Here is a 17500-nt window from a genome sequence, read left to right on the forward strand (position 1 = left end):
TCACATCTTTTTTCCTTCCCCTCCTCCTCACCACACCCTAACGCAATCCCATATACACGCCCACACGCACCCACTACCAACACGCTCGCCTCTAGAAAACAACAAAAAACAACAAAAAACATTCCCAATAATCATATCACATTTTTTTTCCTTCCCCTCTTCCTCACCACACCCTAACGCAATCCCATATACACACCCACACGCACCCACTACCAACACGCTCGCCTCTAGAAAACAACAAAAAACAACAAAAAACATTTCCAATTCTCATATCACATTTTTTTCCTTCCCCACCGCCTCACCACACCCTAACGCAATCCCATATACACACCCACACGCACCCACTACCAACACGCTCGCCTCTAGAAAACCCACTGTAGCCAACACAAAAACCCATTCCCCCAACGCATTCTCATAACAAACCAGCCAGTGTAACGGAGATGAGCACCGAGGCCACGCGCTGCTATAGTGAAATGCCTCCAATTTTACCTTCACACCATTCTTCTCTCTCACTTCCTTACTCCACCACGCCCACCACCGCCCACCACCGCCTTACACCCCCACCCACGTCTCATTCATGCCTCACCCACACCCACCTTAGCCCCACACCACCACCCATCCCCACCGCCCACGCCCTGCCACGCCTCACGCACACCCACCCTTGCAGGCCAACTGGTACAAGGCGTGGCAATACTGTCGCTTCCACGGCATGCACCTGGGGGGCATCGAGACGGAGAGGGAGAACCGCTTCCTGGAGCAACACATCCAGGACCGAGGTTAGCACTGAACGACCTTCTCTTAACGCTGAACAAGGAGCGAAGTGTCTGTGTGTTGCGTCTTGTGTGTAATCAGTTTGTCCCCCCCCCCCCCTCCGCCTTCTACTTTTTGTGTGTGTGTGTGTGTGTGCGTGTGTGTCTCTCTAATATTTTTTCCTTTTAACTTTCTTCCCCCCCCTTTTTTTTTTTTGTCCAGAGATTAGCGCTGAACGACCCTCCCTTGGCACTGAAGAAGGAGCGAATATTTTGTGTCTTGTGTCTTGCAGCTAATCAGTTTGTTTTTTCTCCTCCTCTACCTCCACCTCCTCCTCCTCCTCCTCCTCTTCCTTCTCCTCCTCCTCTTCCTCCTCCTCCTCCTTCTCCTCCTTCTCCTCCTCCTCCTTTTCATCTCAGGTTGTCTCGTCACACAGTAAAGAGGGAAAACGAAGAGGAAGAAGAAGAAGAATTTAAAAGAAAAGGTTTAATCTACTTTTCCTTGTCAGACTTATGATGATGTTACTAGTTATTTATCTATTTATTTGTTTATTTTATTTATTTTTATTCGTTTGTTTCGTCCATCGTTCGTATGTATTGCAGAGGCGATTTGCTTTCTCTTGGTTTGTTTGTTTGTCTCGTTTCTTCTTTTTTTTTCAATCGTGTTTTTGAAAGTGTTAATCTGCACGTTCTTACTTCCATGTTCACCTGTTTGTATGTATGTATGTATGTGTGTGTGTGTGTGTGTGTGTGTGTGTGTGTGTGTGTGTGTACGTTCATTGTAGCCCGCTATCTTAATGTGTGTGTCTGTATTTTCTGTCTATCTTTAACCTATCTATCTATCCATCTATCTTAGTCTATCTATCTATATCTTTCCCTCTCCCTCCCTCCCTTCCCCATCCCCCCTCACCCCCCTCCCTCATCCCCGTGTTTAAAACTTTACCGTTCAATCTTGCTCATTCTCGTTGACTAATTTTTTCCCTGATTAATTTTCTTTCCTTCACGGTTTTTGACACGATAGCGGTGGTGGTGGTGGTGGTGGTGGTGGTGGCGTTGGTGGTGGTGGTGGCGGGCGATTAATTATTCAACTTTTCTTTTTTTTTCTTTTCCGTTGACTTAATTTATAAACCCCGTCGCTTCTAAATAATTAATCTTCAGGCGTGATCATTCATTCATTCATTCATTCATTCACAACTTTTTTTTTCATATATGTGTGACTTATTTTTTTTTTATCTGTTCATTTGATTTCATCCCATCGATTCAAATTTTTTTTTTCTTCACTTGCATTCATTCATTCATTCATTCATTCACTCATTCATTCATTCACTCATTCACTCATTCTCAGTTTTGTTTATTGTGTAACGTGTAATATTTTTTGTCTATCCATTCAGTCGAATCATTTTTTTCCTTCACTCACATTCATTCACTCACTCATTCATTCATTCACTCATCCACTCATTCACTCATTCACTCATTCTCAGCTTTTTTTATTGTGTAACGTGTAATATTTTTTTCCATACATTCACTTAAGTTAATTCATTTGCTTCTAAAATTATTCATCTGCACACTCATTCATTCACAGATTCATTCACTCAGTCAGTCATTCACTTTCACTCCTCTTCAGTTTCTTTTCCTAAATTTCGTAACTTGCATTATATAATTTTTTTTTATCTATTCACTTAATGTAATTCCGTCGCTTCTAAATCATTCATCTTCACACTCGTATTCATTCATTCATTCATTGACTTCCTCATCCATTCCCTTTCATTCCTCCTGTTTTTTTCCCTTATTTTCGTAACTTGCATTATGTATTTTTTTTTATTTATTCACTTATTTTTTTCAAGCTGCTTCAGATAATTAATCTTCACACGTTCATCCCTTCATCCCCCTCCTTCCCACCTCACCCCCTTCTCTTTCCCCTTCTTTCTCCCCATTCTTCCCCTCCCCACCCCCTCTCTTCCCCTCCTCCTCCCCCTCACCCCCTCTCTTCCCTTCCTTCCGCCGTATCCATCCTCCCCCCTCTCTTTTCTTTCCCCCTTCTTCCTCCCCCATCCTTCCCCTCCCCACCCCTTTTCTTCCCCCTCCTCCCCCTTCACCCCCTCTCTTCCCTCCCCTCCACCGTATCCATCCTCCCCCCTCTCTTCTCTTTCCCCCTTCTTCCTCCCCCATTCTTCCCCTCCCCACCCCCTCTCCCCCCCTCCTCCCCCCTCACCCCCTCTCTTTCCTCCCTTCCGCCGTATCCATCCTCCCCCCTCTCTTCTCTTTCCCCCTTCTTCCTCCCCTATTCTTCCCCACCCCACCCCATCTCTTCCCCCGTCCTCCCCCTCACCCCCTCTCTTCCCTTCCTTCCGTATCCATCCTCCCCCCTCTCTTCTCTTTCCCCCTTCTTTCTCCCCATCCTTCCCCTCCCCACCCCTTTCTTCCCTCCTCCTCCCCTCACCCCTCTCTTCCCTCCCCTCCACCGTATCCATCCTCCCCCCTCTCTTCTCTTTCCCCCTTCTTTCTCCCCCTCCCCACCCCCTCTCTTCCCCCCTCCCCCCTCACCCTCTCTTCCTCCCTTCCCGTATCCATCCTCCCCTCTCTTCTCTTTCCCCTTCTTCCTCCCCTATTCTTCCCCACCCCACCCCATCTCTTCCCCCGTCCTCTGCCCCATCCCTCCTCCCCTCTCCCCTTCTCTACTCTTCCTCCCTCCTCCACCTGTCCATTTCCCCCTCTTCTCTCCCCTTCTTCCTCCCCAAATCCTTCCCCACCCACCCTTCTCTTCCCGTTCCTCCGCCTTATCCCTCCTCCCCCTCTCTTCTCTTTCCCTCTTCTTCCTCTCAATTCCTCCCCACCCCTTCTCTTCCCCTTCCTCCGCCCCATCCCTCCTCCCCCTCACCCTCTTCTTTACTCTCTTCCCAAGTCCTCCCCCTCTTCTCTTTCCCCTTCTTCCTCCCCAATCCCTCCCCACCCCACCCTCTCTTCCCCGTCCTCTGCCCCATCCTTACCCTCACCCCTCTCCCCCTTCTTCCTCCCATACCTCCTCCCCTCTCTCTTCCCATCCCTCCTCCCCCTTCACCTCCCTTGCCCCCTCACCCACGCCCACAAAGCGTTCAATTCTGGCCGCATGAGTAACAAATTGCGCTAAGAGATTAGTCCGTAGTACGAAAAATGGCGCAATTTTACTCGTTTGACAGCGTAATTGTGCGTATATTAAATTAACACTTATGCACTGACACACACACACACACACACACACACACACACGCACACGCACACGCACACCCACACATACACAGCTATTTGTTGGCGTATTAAAATGCTACTGCTTGTGTGTGTGTGTGTGTGTGTGTGTGTGGTGGGGGGGAGTTACGTTATTCTGAGTGCTGAATTTAATATTTATAACGCAGCTGTGTATCAAGAAGAAATTGAGTTACGTCAAAAAATACAATGAATACACTCGACATTTCACGTACGAGACATGTTTAATACCGGTAAAAGCAAACAGACAGTGCAATCTTTCATCACGTGACACAAAGGGAAAAAAAAAAAAAAAACACCCCCAATACATCACGTTACAATGAAAGTAGAAAAATAAATAAAATAAAAAACATCACCGATACAACGTTTGATTAAGTAAAAATACATTGGCCAATACAGTGAATGGAGTCACATTGATGAGAGAGAGACAGAGAGAGTGATTAAAAGGAGAAGAAAGAAGAGAAAAAAAAGAAAGACATGAAGAAAGAGATGAAAGAAGAGAAGAGAGGAAAGAAAAGGAAGAAAAAAAGAGAAATGGATATATAGATAGATAGAAAGAGAGAGAAAGAGAGAAAGAGATGAAAGCGGAGATAAAAAAGAAGAATTAAGAAGATAAATAGAGAGAGAGAGAGAGAGAGAGAGAGAGAGAGAGAGAGAGAGAATTGATGAAGGACTATGCTATCAACACCGGCCGTCGTCAGGGGTAGATGAAGGTATGATTTATCACCGGTGTGTCGAGTCAAGGCGTGGATTAATGAAGGGAAGGTCGCCATCAATTCCCTTGGGAGGACGCCATCGATAACAGCCGAGGCAGTTTCTGTTAATGAAAGAAATGAGAGAAAGAAAAGAAAAACATTATCCGTCGGGCAAATTGAATAACGGAGAGAAAAAAAATAATGAAGGTAAATGATAATGAAGGTAAGGAGAGAATAAAAGAAAAAAGGGAAAATAGAGTCACCAACGGAAGGAAGGAAAGTAAAACAGAGAAAATAAAAGCATGATTAAACGAGATGATGAAAGAAAAAAAGAGAAAACGAGAAAAAACAAGAAAAAACAAAAAGAAAGGAAAGTAAAGAGAAAATAAAAGCATGATTAAACGAGATGATGAAAGAAAAAAAGAAAAAGGAAGAAAGGAAAACATTATCCATCTGGCAAATTTAAAAAAACGAAAGGAAAATAATGAAAATGATGAAAGAAAAGACGGAAAATAATGTCACCAACGGAAGGAAGTAAAGTAAAAAGGAAGGAAAGTAAAAAAAAGAGAATAAAATCATGATCAAACGAGATAATGAAAGAAAAAAAGAGAAAGGGAGAAAAGAAGAACATTATCCATCAGGCAAATTGAATAACGGGAAGAAAATAAAGAAAATAATAATAATAATCGGGGTAATAATTGATGATGAAGGTAAAGAGAGACAATGGAAGAAAAGAGAGAAAATAAAGTCACCAACGGAAGGAAGGAAAGTAAAAAGGAAGGAAAGTTAAAAAGAGGAAAAAAAGCAGTTAAACGAGATGATGGAAAAAAAACGAGAAAAAAACGAGAAAAAACAAAAAGAAAGGAAAGTAAAAAGAGAAAATAAAAGCATGATTAAACGAGATGATGAAAGAAAAAAGGAGAAAACGAGAAAAAAACGAGAAAAAAACAAAAAGAAAGGAAAGTAAAGAGAAAATAAAAGCATGATTAAACGAGATGATGAAAGAAAAAACGAGAAAAAACGAGAAAAAAACGAGAAAAAACAAAAAGAAAGGAAAGTAAAAAAGAGAAAATAAAAGCAAGGTTAAACGATATAACGAAAGAAAAAAGAGAGAAAGAAAAAAATCATCATCCATCGGGCAAATTTAAAAAAAAACGGTAGGAAAATAATAATAATAATAATAATAATAATAATAATAATCGGGGTTAGTTTCTGGTCATCGGGAAAATTAAAAGAAATAAGGAGAAAAGATATAATAACCAACACCATCATCCATCGAGCAAATTAAAAAAGAAAACGGAGAGAAAATAATGATAATGATAATGAAAGAGAAACGAAAAGAAAATCACCAACATGTCTGATCACGCGGCAAATTTAAACGAATTGAAAAAGGGAAGGACAAATGTAGGGAAAAAAATTACAAAAGGAAGAAAAGATACGAAAAAAAAGAAAATGACAAACGAATGAAGAAAAGCGTATCAAAGAAAGGAAGGGAGAGAGAGTGAAGCAAAGGAAGAAGAGGAGAGAAACGAAGTAAAGGAAGAAGAGGAGAGAAATGAAGGAAAGGAAAAGCGTGAGCAAAAAAAATTTAAAAAATGAATGAAAAAAAAGCGTATCAGAGAAAGGAAGGGATAGAGAGAGTGAAGCAAAGGAAGAAGAGGAAAGAAATGAAGGAAAGAAAAAGTGATAAAAAAAAGGAAAAATTAAAAATAACCTACGAAACGAGAAAAAAAACTTGCACTGAGGTAAAAACGAGGAAAACAAAAGTAGAATCGCCGCAACATCAATCCATTCGTCTTGCAAATAAAATCAAATAAGTCACCATGTTTGAGTGAGGACATTTTAAGAGTAATTTCTGGTGATTCATTTCCAGTAATAATAAGAAAAACATTACTTAAAACATAAACTCCAGTCATAATTAATCTTGCAAATAAAAAAAAATAAATCACCATGTTTGAGTGAGGACATTTTAAGAGTAATTTCTGGTGAGTCATTTCCAGTAATAATAAGAAAAACATTACTTAAAACATAAACTCCAGTCATAATTAATCTTGCAAATAAAATAAAATAAATCACCATGTTTGAGTGAGAACATTCTAGAGTAATTTCTGCTGCTCAATTTCCAGTAATAATAAGAAAAAAAATGCTTAAAACATAAACTCCACTCATAATTATTCTTGCAAGTTAAAATCACCGTCTTTGAGTGAGGGCATTCTAGAGTAATTTCTGTTGATCCATTTCCAGTAATAAATTATAAGAAGATTACTTAAAACAAACTCCACTCATAATTATTCTTGCAAGTTAAAATCACCGTCTTTGAGTGAGGACATTCTAGAGTAATTTCTGTTGATCCATTTCCAGTAATGAATTATAAGAAGATTACTTAAAACAAACTCCACTCATAATTATTCTTGCAAGTTAAGATCACCATGCTGGAGTGAGGACATTCTAGAGTAATTTCTGCTGATCCATATTCCAGTAATAGTATTAATAATAAATGCGTAAAACAAACTCCACTAATATTATTTGCCAAACAACAAAATCAGCTCCTCTAATACAATTTTTCGCCGCCCGGGACAGAAGGGAGCGGTGACCCAATTTATATAATATATGACTATCAATGAATTCCCGCCTGACGTCCATTGCTCATAATATTATCAACGCGCACAACAACTATGGTAATGGATTTGTGCACAGGGGCGATGAACTGTAAGGCAAGTGTTATCAGACGCTTCCACGCCTCACATCAACTATTTTCAAAGGCCAGAAAGGAGGTCAGTCGGGTCCTCGTGAGTGTTCTATTTAGGTTGAGGATACAGAGGAAGGGTCAAACTACCACCAGGGCCATAAGCCACCCCCTGGAAATGCCCAAAACTCCTACGATAGCCTTGTCAAATGTGTGTGGACTTAGGCGTTGAAATGTTTAAGAATACGACTCTTAATGTCCTGCTTCGGCGCTGCGTTATACATATTTATTGGTTGCTTGGTGGTGCTGGCGGAGAGGTGAACAGTGCACAGGAAAAGTACATTATGTTCCTCGTAAAAAAATGAAAAAAGAAATTGTTCCTGTATATATGTCTGTTCCTTATGAAGAACTGTATATATGTTCTTTATGCGTTTGTTCCTTATGAAAAGATAATAGCGTTGTTGTTTTTTTATGTTCATGGAAAAGTTGTTCTGCTCGTAAAAAGATGTTTGCTCTCTAAGAAGGGTATGGATGTTATCCAAAAGCCTGTTGTTGATTTTTGTTGTTTTTTGCGTTTTCGTCTATGTTTGGGGTAGGCTTTATTGGTGGGGCTTGATGGTCGGCCCCAGCCCGTTATGGCGCAGGCAAGTGTTTATAGTGGCTCCATCTTGCTTGTCTCATTTGGCTCTTTTAGAGAGAGAATGTAGAGTCCAGGTTGACAGGCGGTCTTCAGGACAGCATGTGGGTAGTCTGTGGCCACTCGGCGGTGACTGAAAAATCCCAGCTTGTGGAACCGGGCGGGACGCGAACCCACATCGCCCTGGACGCGGCGCCGTCACGCTAACCACTCAGCCTCCCCATGCACTCTCTAAAAAGCTTTCTTGTTCTCTAAAAAGCTGTTATGTTCTAAAAAAAAGCTCTTCTCCTTGTTCTTTAAAAGTCTGTTATGATCTCTAAAGAGCTGTTCTATATGTTCTCTAAAAGCTGCTGTATGTTTGCCCTCTAGGGAGTTCTGTGTTCTCTGAAAGGCTGTGTGTTCTCTAAAAAGCTGCATGATTAAATAACTGTATATACTCTAAAAAACTGCATGTTCTCTATAAAGCATTGTTTAAATAGCTCTATCCTCTAAAAAGCCGTCTATTCTCAAAAGATCAAGTTTTTTTTTCCGTGTCAAAAAAGTTAAAAAGTAAGTGAATATAAGTGCGTTTTATAATGTGTATATCTCAAAAAAACAGAATACACACTTCACCATAATAATAATGATAATAATAATAATAATATTAATAATAATAATAATGACAAATGTAACTTATCAAACGCTTATTTCTCATAACAGATTGGTCATTTTAGCATTCTCCGCAGTAATAAAATAAACAAAATAAGCAAAATAATAATAATGATGATAATAACAATGCTTGCAAATATTCCTGTTTTCAAACGTATAATTCTCGTCAACACATTATTCTCGATTTTCCATTCCGCGTCATAACAGTACCGGCGAGCATAAACAATCTAAAACGCTTATTTATACAAAAGAGAGTACCTCGTTAGCATCTGCACACCGCCGGTCACGAGTGCGGCAGTCTATTGAAACGTGCATTCCCTAAACAACAGATGACCTGGCTTAGCATTTTGCGTGTCGAGGGTAGCCATGCATACCAGAGTGTTTTGAAATGTTGATTCTGAAACTAAATGAAAGCAATAACGGTGTATTTTTATCTTATTTTTATTTTTTCTTACACGCAAGGAGACAGCACAAGGGCACAACAAAAAGGAAACAGTAAAATAAAGCCCGCTACTCGCTGCTCCTGTTAAGAATCCGAAGAGGTGGCCGAAAGAGCAGTCAGTTACGTGAAACAGTAATAAATAGCAATAAAGTAACGCAAAACTCAAGCAAACTATTTCATTCTCGTTTGTTTTTAATCTGTTTACTCATTGTTTTTTTTGTTGCGTGTTGATGTAGCAGCTTGATATAGTATTGAAAAGGCGTCAACTCCAATCAGTCAAACAAATCAAGTTAAAATGAAAGTAATCAAAAACAAATCAAACAGTCAATGAAGTAATTTGAATGTGTACATCTTTGAGTAAAAATAAAAAAATAAAGATAATTTGAAAACGTTTGGGTAGAGATGATTAAAAGAAAGCCTAGATTGGTCTACTATTTTTATAAGTTGGTACATAGATAGACAGATAGAGATAGATAGATAGATAAAAAGATTGATATTTAATTAAGGGAAGATTTGTTCGTAAAAACTATGGATAGAGAAACTTAAAAGAAAGCCTACATTGGTCTACTGTTTTTATAAGTTGGTACATAGATAGACAGATAGATATAGATAGATATATAGATAGATAAAAAAAGATTGACATTTAATTAAGGGAAGATATGTTCGCATGAAAGATGTTCGTGAAATACATTCGTAACAGATCTTCGAATAAAATCGTGCAAAATACATTGGTAAAAGATGTTCGTTAATGAAAAAATATGACATTAGTATGACATTAACAGGAACGAAACCAGTGCAGCGTTACGACCCTTGACCCTGAAAAACGCGTGACCTGACCTGACCCTCCTGACCCCTTAGCGCTCAGACATTGGCTTTGACCCCTCAGCACTTTGACCTGACCTGACCTTCCTGACCCCTTAGCACTCAGACATTGGCTTTGACCTCTTAGCACTTTGACCTAGCGTGACCTGACCTGACCTTCCTGACCCCTTAGCACTCAGACATTGGCTTTGACCTCTTAACACTTTGACCTAGCGTGACCTGACCTGACCTTCCTGACCCCTTAGCACTCAGACATTGGCTTTGACCTCTCAGCACTTTGACCTAGCGTGACCTGACCTGACCTTCCTGACCCCTTAGCACTCAGACATTGGCTTTGACCTCTCAGCACTTTGACCTAGCGCGACCTGACCTGACCTTCCTGACCCTTACCACTATTACTCCTGTTGGTCCTTTCTCTCTCAAGGGTTAACGCCACAAACCTTTCACTTAAATATATAAAAAAAAAAAACTTACTAAAACCTCAAAACAAAAAACAACAAAAACAAACAAATAATGAATAGACTTGAGAGAACTGATATGTGTGTGTGTTTCTTTGTTTGTTTTTGTTGTTTTTTCGTAATGTTTTGTGTTGCAGTCTTCCTCGCAACACTCCAAGCAACACTAACACATTTCAAACACCTGCCATGCAACACTTAGACACGCACGCACGCACGCACGCAACACACTCGCCAAGCATGTGAAACGAAAACTAAACAGATAAATAAATAAAATACTGAATAAATAAAGTAAATAATCAAAAAAAATTGCTAATGGCTGTGATTGGCGAAGAGTAGGAAAGGAAGGAAGGAAGGAGGAAACAAAGGAAGGAAGGAAACGCATGTAAAAAAAATAATAAAGAAAGGCAGCATGTTATTAAAGGAGGAGGAGGAGGAGGTGGTGATGATTGTGATGGTGGTGGTGGTGCTAATAACTCTCGGGCGCGGGTTGCCGACTTTCAGGCCAACTGGTTCAAGGCGCTCCAGTACTGTCGCTTTCACGGCATGCACCTCGCGTCCGTTGAGAGCCTGAGGGAGAACACGAGGATAGAGAATTATATCAAGGACGCTGGTAAGGACACACCCACCCACCCCTACCCTTCCCTACCCTTCCCTACCCTTCCCTACCCTTCCCCTTCCCTATCCTTACCCGTATACCATCCCATCTTTATCTTCTGCCTCTACAAGAACATCAGGATAGAGAATTATATCAAGGACGCTGGTAAGGACACACCCACCCACCCCTACCCTTCCCTACCCTTCCCTACCCTTCCCCTTCCCTATCCTTACCCGTATACCATCCCATCTTTATCTTCTGCCTCTACAAGAACATCAGGATAGAGAATTATATCAAGGATGCTGGTAAGGACACACCCACCCACCCCTACCCTTCCCTACCCTTCCCTACCCTTCCCTACCCTTCCCCTTCCCTATCCTTACCCGTATACCATCCCATCTTTATCTTCTGCCTCTACAAGAACACGAGGATAGAGAATTATATCAAGGATGCTGGTAAGGACACCCACCCTGCCCCACCCTTCCCTACCCTTCCCCACCCTTCCCCACCCTTCCCTACCCTTCCCTACCCTTTCCTGCCCTTCCCTGTCCTTCCTTATCCTTTTTATCCTTCCTAATCCTTCCTTATCCTTCCTTATCCTTCCCTACCCTTCCATACCCTTCCCTACCCTTCTCCACCCTACTAGTACAGCGGCAAGACCTGAAAAAGAGCCATATTTAACGAGATACCCCTCCACCCGGTAGAACAAAACCAAACCTGTTTTAAATGAAGGGTATGGATGTCTTTTAACATATTATGGGGTTTGTACTAAAATAAATTGCGTACAAGGGTATGAATTAACCCTTTGTTTGCGAAAATCTGGGAAATTTTTACAATTCATGTTATATGCGCCTAAGTCAGTTCTGGGTATGAAATTCACAGAAACTCCTCATGTTTTCCTGGTTTTTATTCATGGTACATCTGGACAAATACAGTAATGCTAAAAAAGTACAGATTTGATACCTCAGATTCTCATTTTAACTCCTTATTATCCAAAATTAAGTGTTTTTAAAAGAATATAATTAACTTCCTTTTCTATTTTCTACTGACTGAATGGGCGCACCTTCATGAAAACTGCTCCTAAGAAGGATGTTGATGTGCTTTCATGAAATATGTGGTGTTTAGGGAGCTAAAATGATATAAAAAAATCATAGTAATCGTTTATTACCACCATACCGAAATTCACTAAAAACTGGGTTTTTTTCATGTTTGCTGAAAACTACTGATATTCAAGGTTTAGAATATGGAAAAATGTCATGTAGGGATTCTGATTAGCTGATCCGGTTATTTTCGTTAGTAATATGCTGCCATTTAATTATTCTACCCCCTTAGTCCTTGAATGGGTTAGTATATTTAAAACTTTACCCAGTCTTTATTATTTAATGAATTTTGTTATCTAGATTTTGTTGAATTGTTCTTGATACTATAGAGGAACACATGTATGCTCGTGCAGTTCGTGGCTTGAAGATTGCATATGAAGCCATGATGCACTGTTTCTTGTCTGCAGCAGAGACATATGCCAGTGACAATGAATTGCCATGGGTTGATGATGAAACAATTAGTCTCATTGGTGACCTTGAGGCTTCTTTCCAAGTGGGTGATTCGGCATTAATTAAAGTTAAATGCACAGAGATTGCAAATCGTCTGCCACCTGTGTCAGACACACTATCCATGTTCAAGAAAGAGGGCAGTGATCAGTCCAGCACATTTGCTTACTGGAATAGTTTTCTTGAGGCTGTGTCAGTGCTTCTTCGACTACTGAGGGCTGACAGAGAGGGTGACTTCCTACTACATCTCGATGCAGTTCTTGAAACTGTGCCCTATTTTCATCTGGCAGGCAGGATAAATTATGCTAGATACACCCCTGTCTATGTGCTGGACATGAAGATGCTGGAGCATAATCATCCAATCAGCTATCACCATCTTCTCAGTGGGGGATTTGTAGTCAGGAGGAAGGATGACATTCCTTTCAACTGTGTTCCAACCGATCAGGCCCTTGAGCAGACTATAAATAGGGAAGCCAAAAGCGACGGAGGTGTCATAGGGTTCACACTGCGGAAAAGTGCTCTCCTCCGCTGGCTACTTACTAGGCATGTGACAGGGGAGTATTGCGAGACTTTCAAGGAACTATGCAGCACCAAACACGGCAGAAAAGAACATAGTGAGTTGGGGAAGGCTAGAATACTAAGAGATACTGAGGACGTTTCCAGAGTGTATGAATACATCCAAAACCACTGCCAGGACCCATTCAATCTGAAGGAAGTGACTCAAGGACTGTTCAATATCGTGAGTGGCAGAATAGCTTCAAAACCAGTTGAGGAATCCCTCAGATCCTTGCCAGAGAAGGGGAAAGTTGCTTTTGAACAGTTCATCAAGGAACGATTGGTTGAGCAGAGCAAGAGTTTTGGGGATGCGATTCCAAAGAAACCTGCCCTCACCTTTGCTGACATGAAGAAGCATATGACCAATGACAAAGAGAAGAAAATAACCATTGACACTGAAGTGCTGTTCAGACGCCTACTTGCTGTTTCCAAGAACAGAGATGTTGATCTTCAAAGGGTCCTGTCATATGAGCTTGCTGCAGTTCCCCCATCCCTCTTTCATGACGATGGAGCTATAAGAAAGACAGATAAGTCAGAGTTGGCAAAGAAGCTTGAATCAGTATCTGATGAGATAGTGGAGTTGCCAGTATTACTTGGGAGTGAAGAATCTACTGCGGCCTACATAATTGATGGTATGGCACTAATTCAAACTTTAAATGAGAATTTCTTCAAAACCTTCAACGACTTGGCAGAAATCATTGCCAAACAATTGATTAGGCTTTTAAAGAACCCAGTTTATCAAGCTGGAGAAGTCATAATCGTTTTTGACAGATATGATCGCCCTTCATCAATAAAGTTAGATGAACGAGAGCGCCGTGGAGCAGCAGTTAGTGCCAGTCAAACCCATCTAATCGTCGGCAACAGAACTGTGCCAAGCTTCAGACAGTTCTTGAAAGGGGCAGGGAACAAACCTGCACTTGTAGAATTTGTCAGTTCATACTTGATGGAGATCGTGGACCGCATTCCGACAGACAAGTCAGTTGTCATTGCTGGGGGTTTTCGAGATGGGGAAACTGTGGTCAGAGTCTCATGTCAGGGTATAAAAGAGCTAGCAGAACAGTTCAGTGACCAAGAAGAAGCAGATACTAGGATGGTATTGCACGCAGTGGGCGTGAAGTCACAGTATCTGCGTACTATCGTACGGTGTGATGACACTGACGTTCTAGTGATCCTGCTCTATTATATGAGCCTAGGGTTGCTGACTGATGAAGTTTTCATGCATGCTGGCCATGCCGGCAAATATGTTACTAGAGAGCGGTTTATCCCTGTTCACTCTCTGGCATCAGAGTTGGGTAAAGCCACATGTCAGAGTCTCCCATCTGTTCACGCCATTACAGGATGTGACTCTACAAACGCAATTTTTGGCATCGGAAAGAAAACTGCATGTACCATTCTTCAGAATATGCCGGAGTCAGTCTGTTCAAAGCTTTACAAAAGTCCAGCAGAGAGTTGGTTAGCTGAAGCTACAGAATTTGTCTTGCTCATGTATGGCAAGAAAGCCGGAAAGTGCAAGACCCTTAATGAACTTCGCTACAAACTTGCTACAACTACTGATAAACCAGCCAACCAGTTGCCCCCCACTGATGATGCTTTTAAGCAGCATGCTTTACGGGCCATGTACCAGTCACTCATCTGGTGTAATAGTCATCTTCCTAAGCCACAGCTTGGTGAACCTGAGGATTTTGGCTGGTACAAGGATTCGTCTGGGCTACACCCTATATTGTTCACTCAGGATTCAGCCCCAGCTGAAGTAAGAGACCTGACTCATCTGTACTGCCAATGCAAGGAAAGCAACTGCAAAGATGGTAGTAGGTGCACTTGTGTTCATGCAGGGCTGAAATGCATTGAACTTTGTATTTGTGAAGACTGTCCGAATGTTCAGTTAGGAGTTGTTAATAGTGCAGAAGACTAAACCAAATTTGAGTCTTTTAAAAGGGCCAGGAATACATGCCATATACCATAGTTCAAAATGTAGTCATTGGTACATCCTATAGTTATCTGAACGTTCTAAATATTTATTTACTTGCAATTGGCTGTGGATGAAATTCACTGAGAGGAATCAAAGGATCTTTATGCGAGATGACTAGGATTAGCAGGTTATAATGGAAAAAATCACCGATAAATAATACCAGTCTGGGCAGATTTTTTTTTTCCAAGATTTGTCATAAAACAACAAAGTAGACATAAATGTAACACTCTTAAATTAAAGACTGGTAAACACTCATATTTATCCTACTCTTTCCGAAAGTAACGAAAATATGGATTATGACCCTTTATGGCTGCTTGAGCATCAAGGTTTGATATGAGAGATTTTTGTCATTCTAGCTCCCTAAACATACAATATTCCTTGAAAGCATATCAACATCCTTCTTAGGAGCAGATTTCATGAAGGTGCGCCCATTCAGTCAGTAGAAAATAGAAAAGGAAGTTAATTATATTCTTTTAAAAACACTTAATTTTGGATAATAAGGAGTTAAAATGAGAATCTGAGGTATCAAATCTGTACTTTTTTAGCATTACTGTATTTGTCCAGATGTACCATGAATAAAAACCAGGAAAACATGAGGAGTTTCTGTGAATTTTATACCCAGAACTGACTTAGGCGCATATAATATGAATTGTAAAAATTTCCCAGATTTTCGCAAACAAAGGGTTAATTCATACCCTTGTACGCAATTTATTTTAGTACAAACCCCATAATATGTTAAAAGACATCCATACCCTTCATTTAAAACAGGTTTGGTTTTGTTCTACCGGGTGGAGGGGTTATGTAATTTTTCAGCCCTGTTGCCACTGCACTATACCTTATCCTTCCTTATCCTTCCCTACCCTTGCCTGCCCTTCCCCACCCTTCCTTATCCTTCCCCACCCTTCCTTATCCTTCCCTACCCTTCCCTACCCTTCCTTATCCTTCCCCACCCTTCCTTATCCTTCCTTATCCTTCCCTACCCTTGCCTGCCCTTCCCCACCCTTCCTTATCCTTCCCTACCCTTCCTTATCCTTCCCTACCCTTCCTTATCCTTCCCCACCCTTCCTTATCCTTCCTTATCCTTCCCTACCCTTCCCTGCCCTTCCCCACCCTTCCTTATCCTTCCCCACACTTTCTTATCCTTCCTTATCCTTCTCTACCCTTCCCTATCCTTCCCCACCCTTCCTTATCCTTCCCTACCCTTAACTGCCCTTCCCCACCCTTCCTTATCCTTCCTTATCCTTCCCTGCCCTTCCCCACCTTTCCTTATCCTTCCCTACCCTTCCCTGCCCTTCCCTATCCTTCCTTATCCTTCCCTACCCTTCCCTGCCCTTCCCCACCCTTCCTTATCCTTCCCTACCCTTCCCTGCCCTTCCTTATCCTTCCCTACCCTTCCCTGCCCTTCCCCACTCTTCTTTATCCTTCCTTATCCTTCCCTACCCTTCCCCACCCTTCCTTATCCTTCTTTATCCTTCTTTATCCTTCCCTACCCTACCCCACCCTTCCTTATCCTTCCCTGACGTTCCTTATCCATCCATACCCATCCTTAACCTTCCCCACCCTTCCTTATCCTTCCTTATCCTTCCCTACCCTTCCCCACCCTTCCTTATCCTTCCCTACCCTTCCTTATCCTTCTTTACCCATCCCCACCCTTCCTTATCCTTCCCTACCCTTCCCCACCCTTCCTTATCCTTCCTTATCCTTCCTTACACTTTCCCATCCTTCCTTATCCTTCCTTATCCTTCCCTACCCTTCCCCACCCTTCCTTATCCTTCCTTATCCTTCCCTACCCTTCCCCACCCTTCCTCATCCTTTCTTATCCTTCCTTCCCCTTCCCCACCCTTCCTTATCCTTCCTTATCCTTCCCTACCCTTTCCCACCCTTCCCCGCCCTTCCTTATCCTTCCTTATACTTCCCCACCCCTCCCCACCCTTCCTTATCCTTCCATACCCTTCCCCACCTTTCCCCACCCTTCCTTATCCTTCCTTACCCTTCCCTGCCCTTCCTTATCCTTCCTTATCCTTCCCTACCCTTCCCCACCCTTCCTTATCCTTCCCCATCCTTCCTTATCCTTCCCCACCCTTCCTTATCCTTCCCCACCCTTCCTTATCCTTGCCCTCCCGTCCTTATCCGTACCTACCCTTGCTTATCCTTCCCCCACCCTTCCTTATCCTTCCTTATCCTTCCCTACCCTTCCTTATCCTTCCCCACCCTTCCTTATCCTTCCCTACCCTTCCTTATCCTTCCTTATCCTTCCCTACCCTTCCTTATCCTTTCCTACCCTTCCTTATCCTTCCTTATCCTTTCTTACCCTTTCTTATCCTTCCTTATCCTTCCCCACCTATCCTTATCCTTCCTCACCCTTCCTTATAATTCCTTATCCTTCCCCACCCTTCCTTATCCTTCCTTATCCTTCCCTACCCTTCCCTGCCCTTCCCCACCTTTCCTTATCCTTCC

The 17500-nt window shown here is 41.9% G+C and overlaps 1 protein-coding gene across 9 annotated transcripts in view; it reads left to right on the forward strand.

Moving 5' to 3' along the window:
• LOC127000781 (C-type lectin 37Db-like) overlaps positions 1-17500 on the forward strand; it is a 73284-nt gene that overhangs the window by 49566 nt on the left and 6218 nt on the right. For 7 of the 9 annotated variants that reach the window (XM_050864818.1, XM_050864825.1, XM_050864819.1 and 4 more), the window contains one exon: positions 668-776. In XM_050864818.1, the coding sequence (XP_050720775.1) occupies positions 668-776 (109 nt within the window). Of the gene's footprint in view, positions 1-667; positions 777-10878; positions 10988-17500 lie in introns of all 9 variants that reach the window. The other 2 variants (XM_050864822.1, XM_050864826.1) reach the window with 1 other exon arrangement.

This window comes from Eriocheir sinensis, chromosome 19, assembly GCF_024679095.1.
Source record: "Eriocheir sinensis breed Jianghai 21 chromosome 19, ASM2467909v1, whole genome shotgun sequence".
Classification (NCBI taxonomy): Eukaryota; Metazoa; Arthropoda; class Malacostraca; order Decapoda; family Varunidae; genus Eriocheir; species Eriocheir sinensis.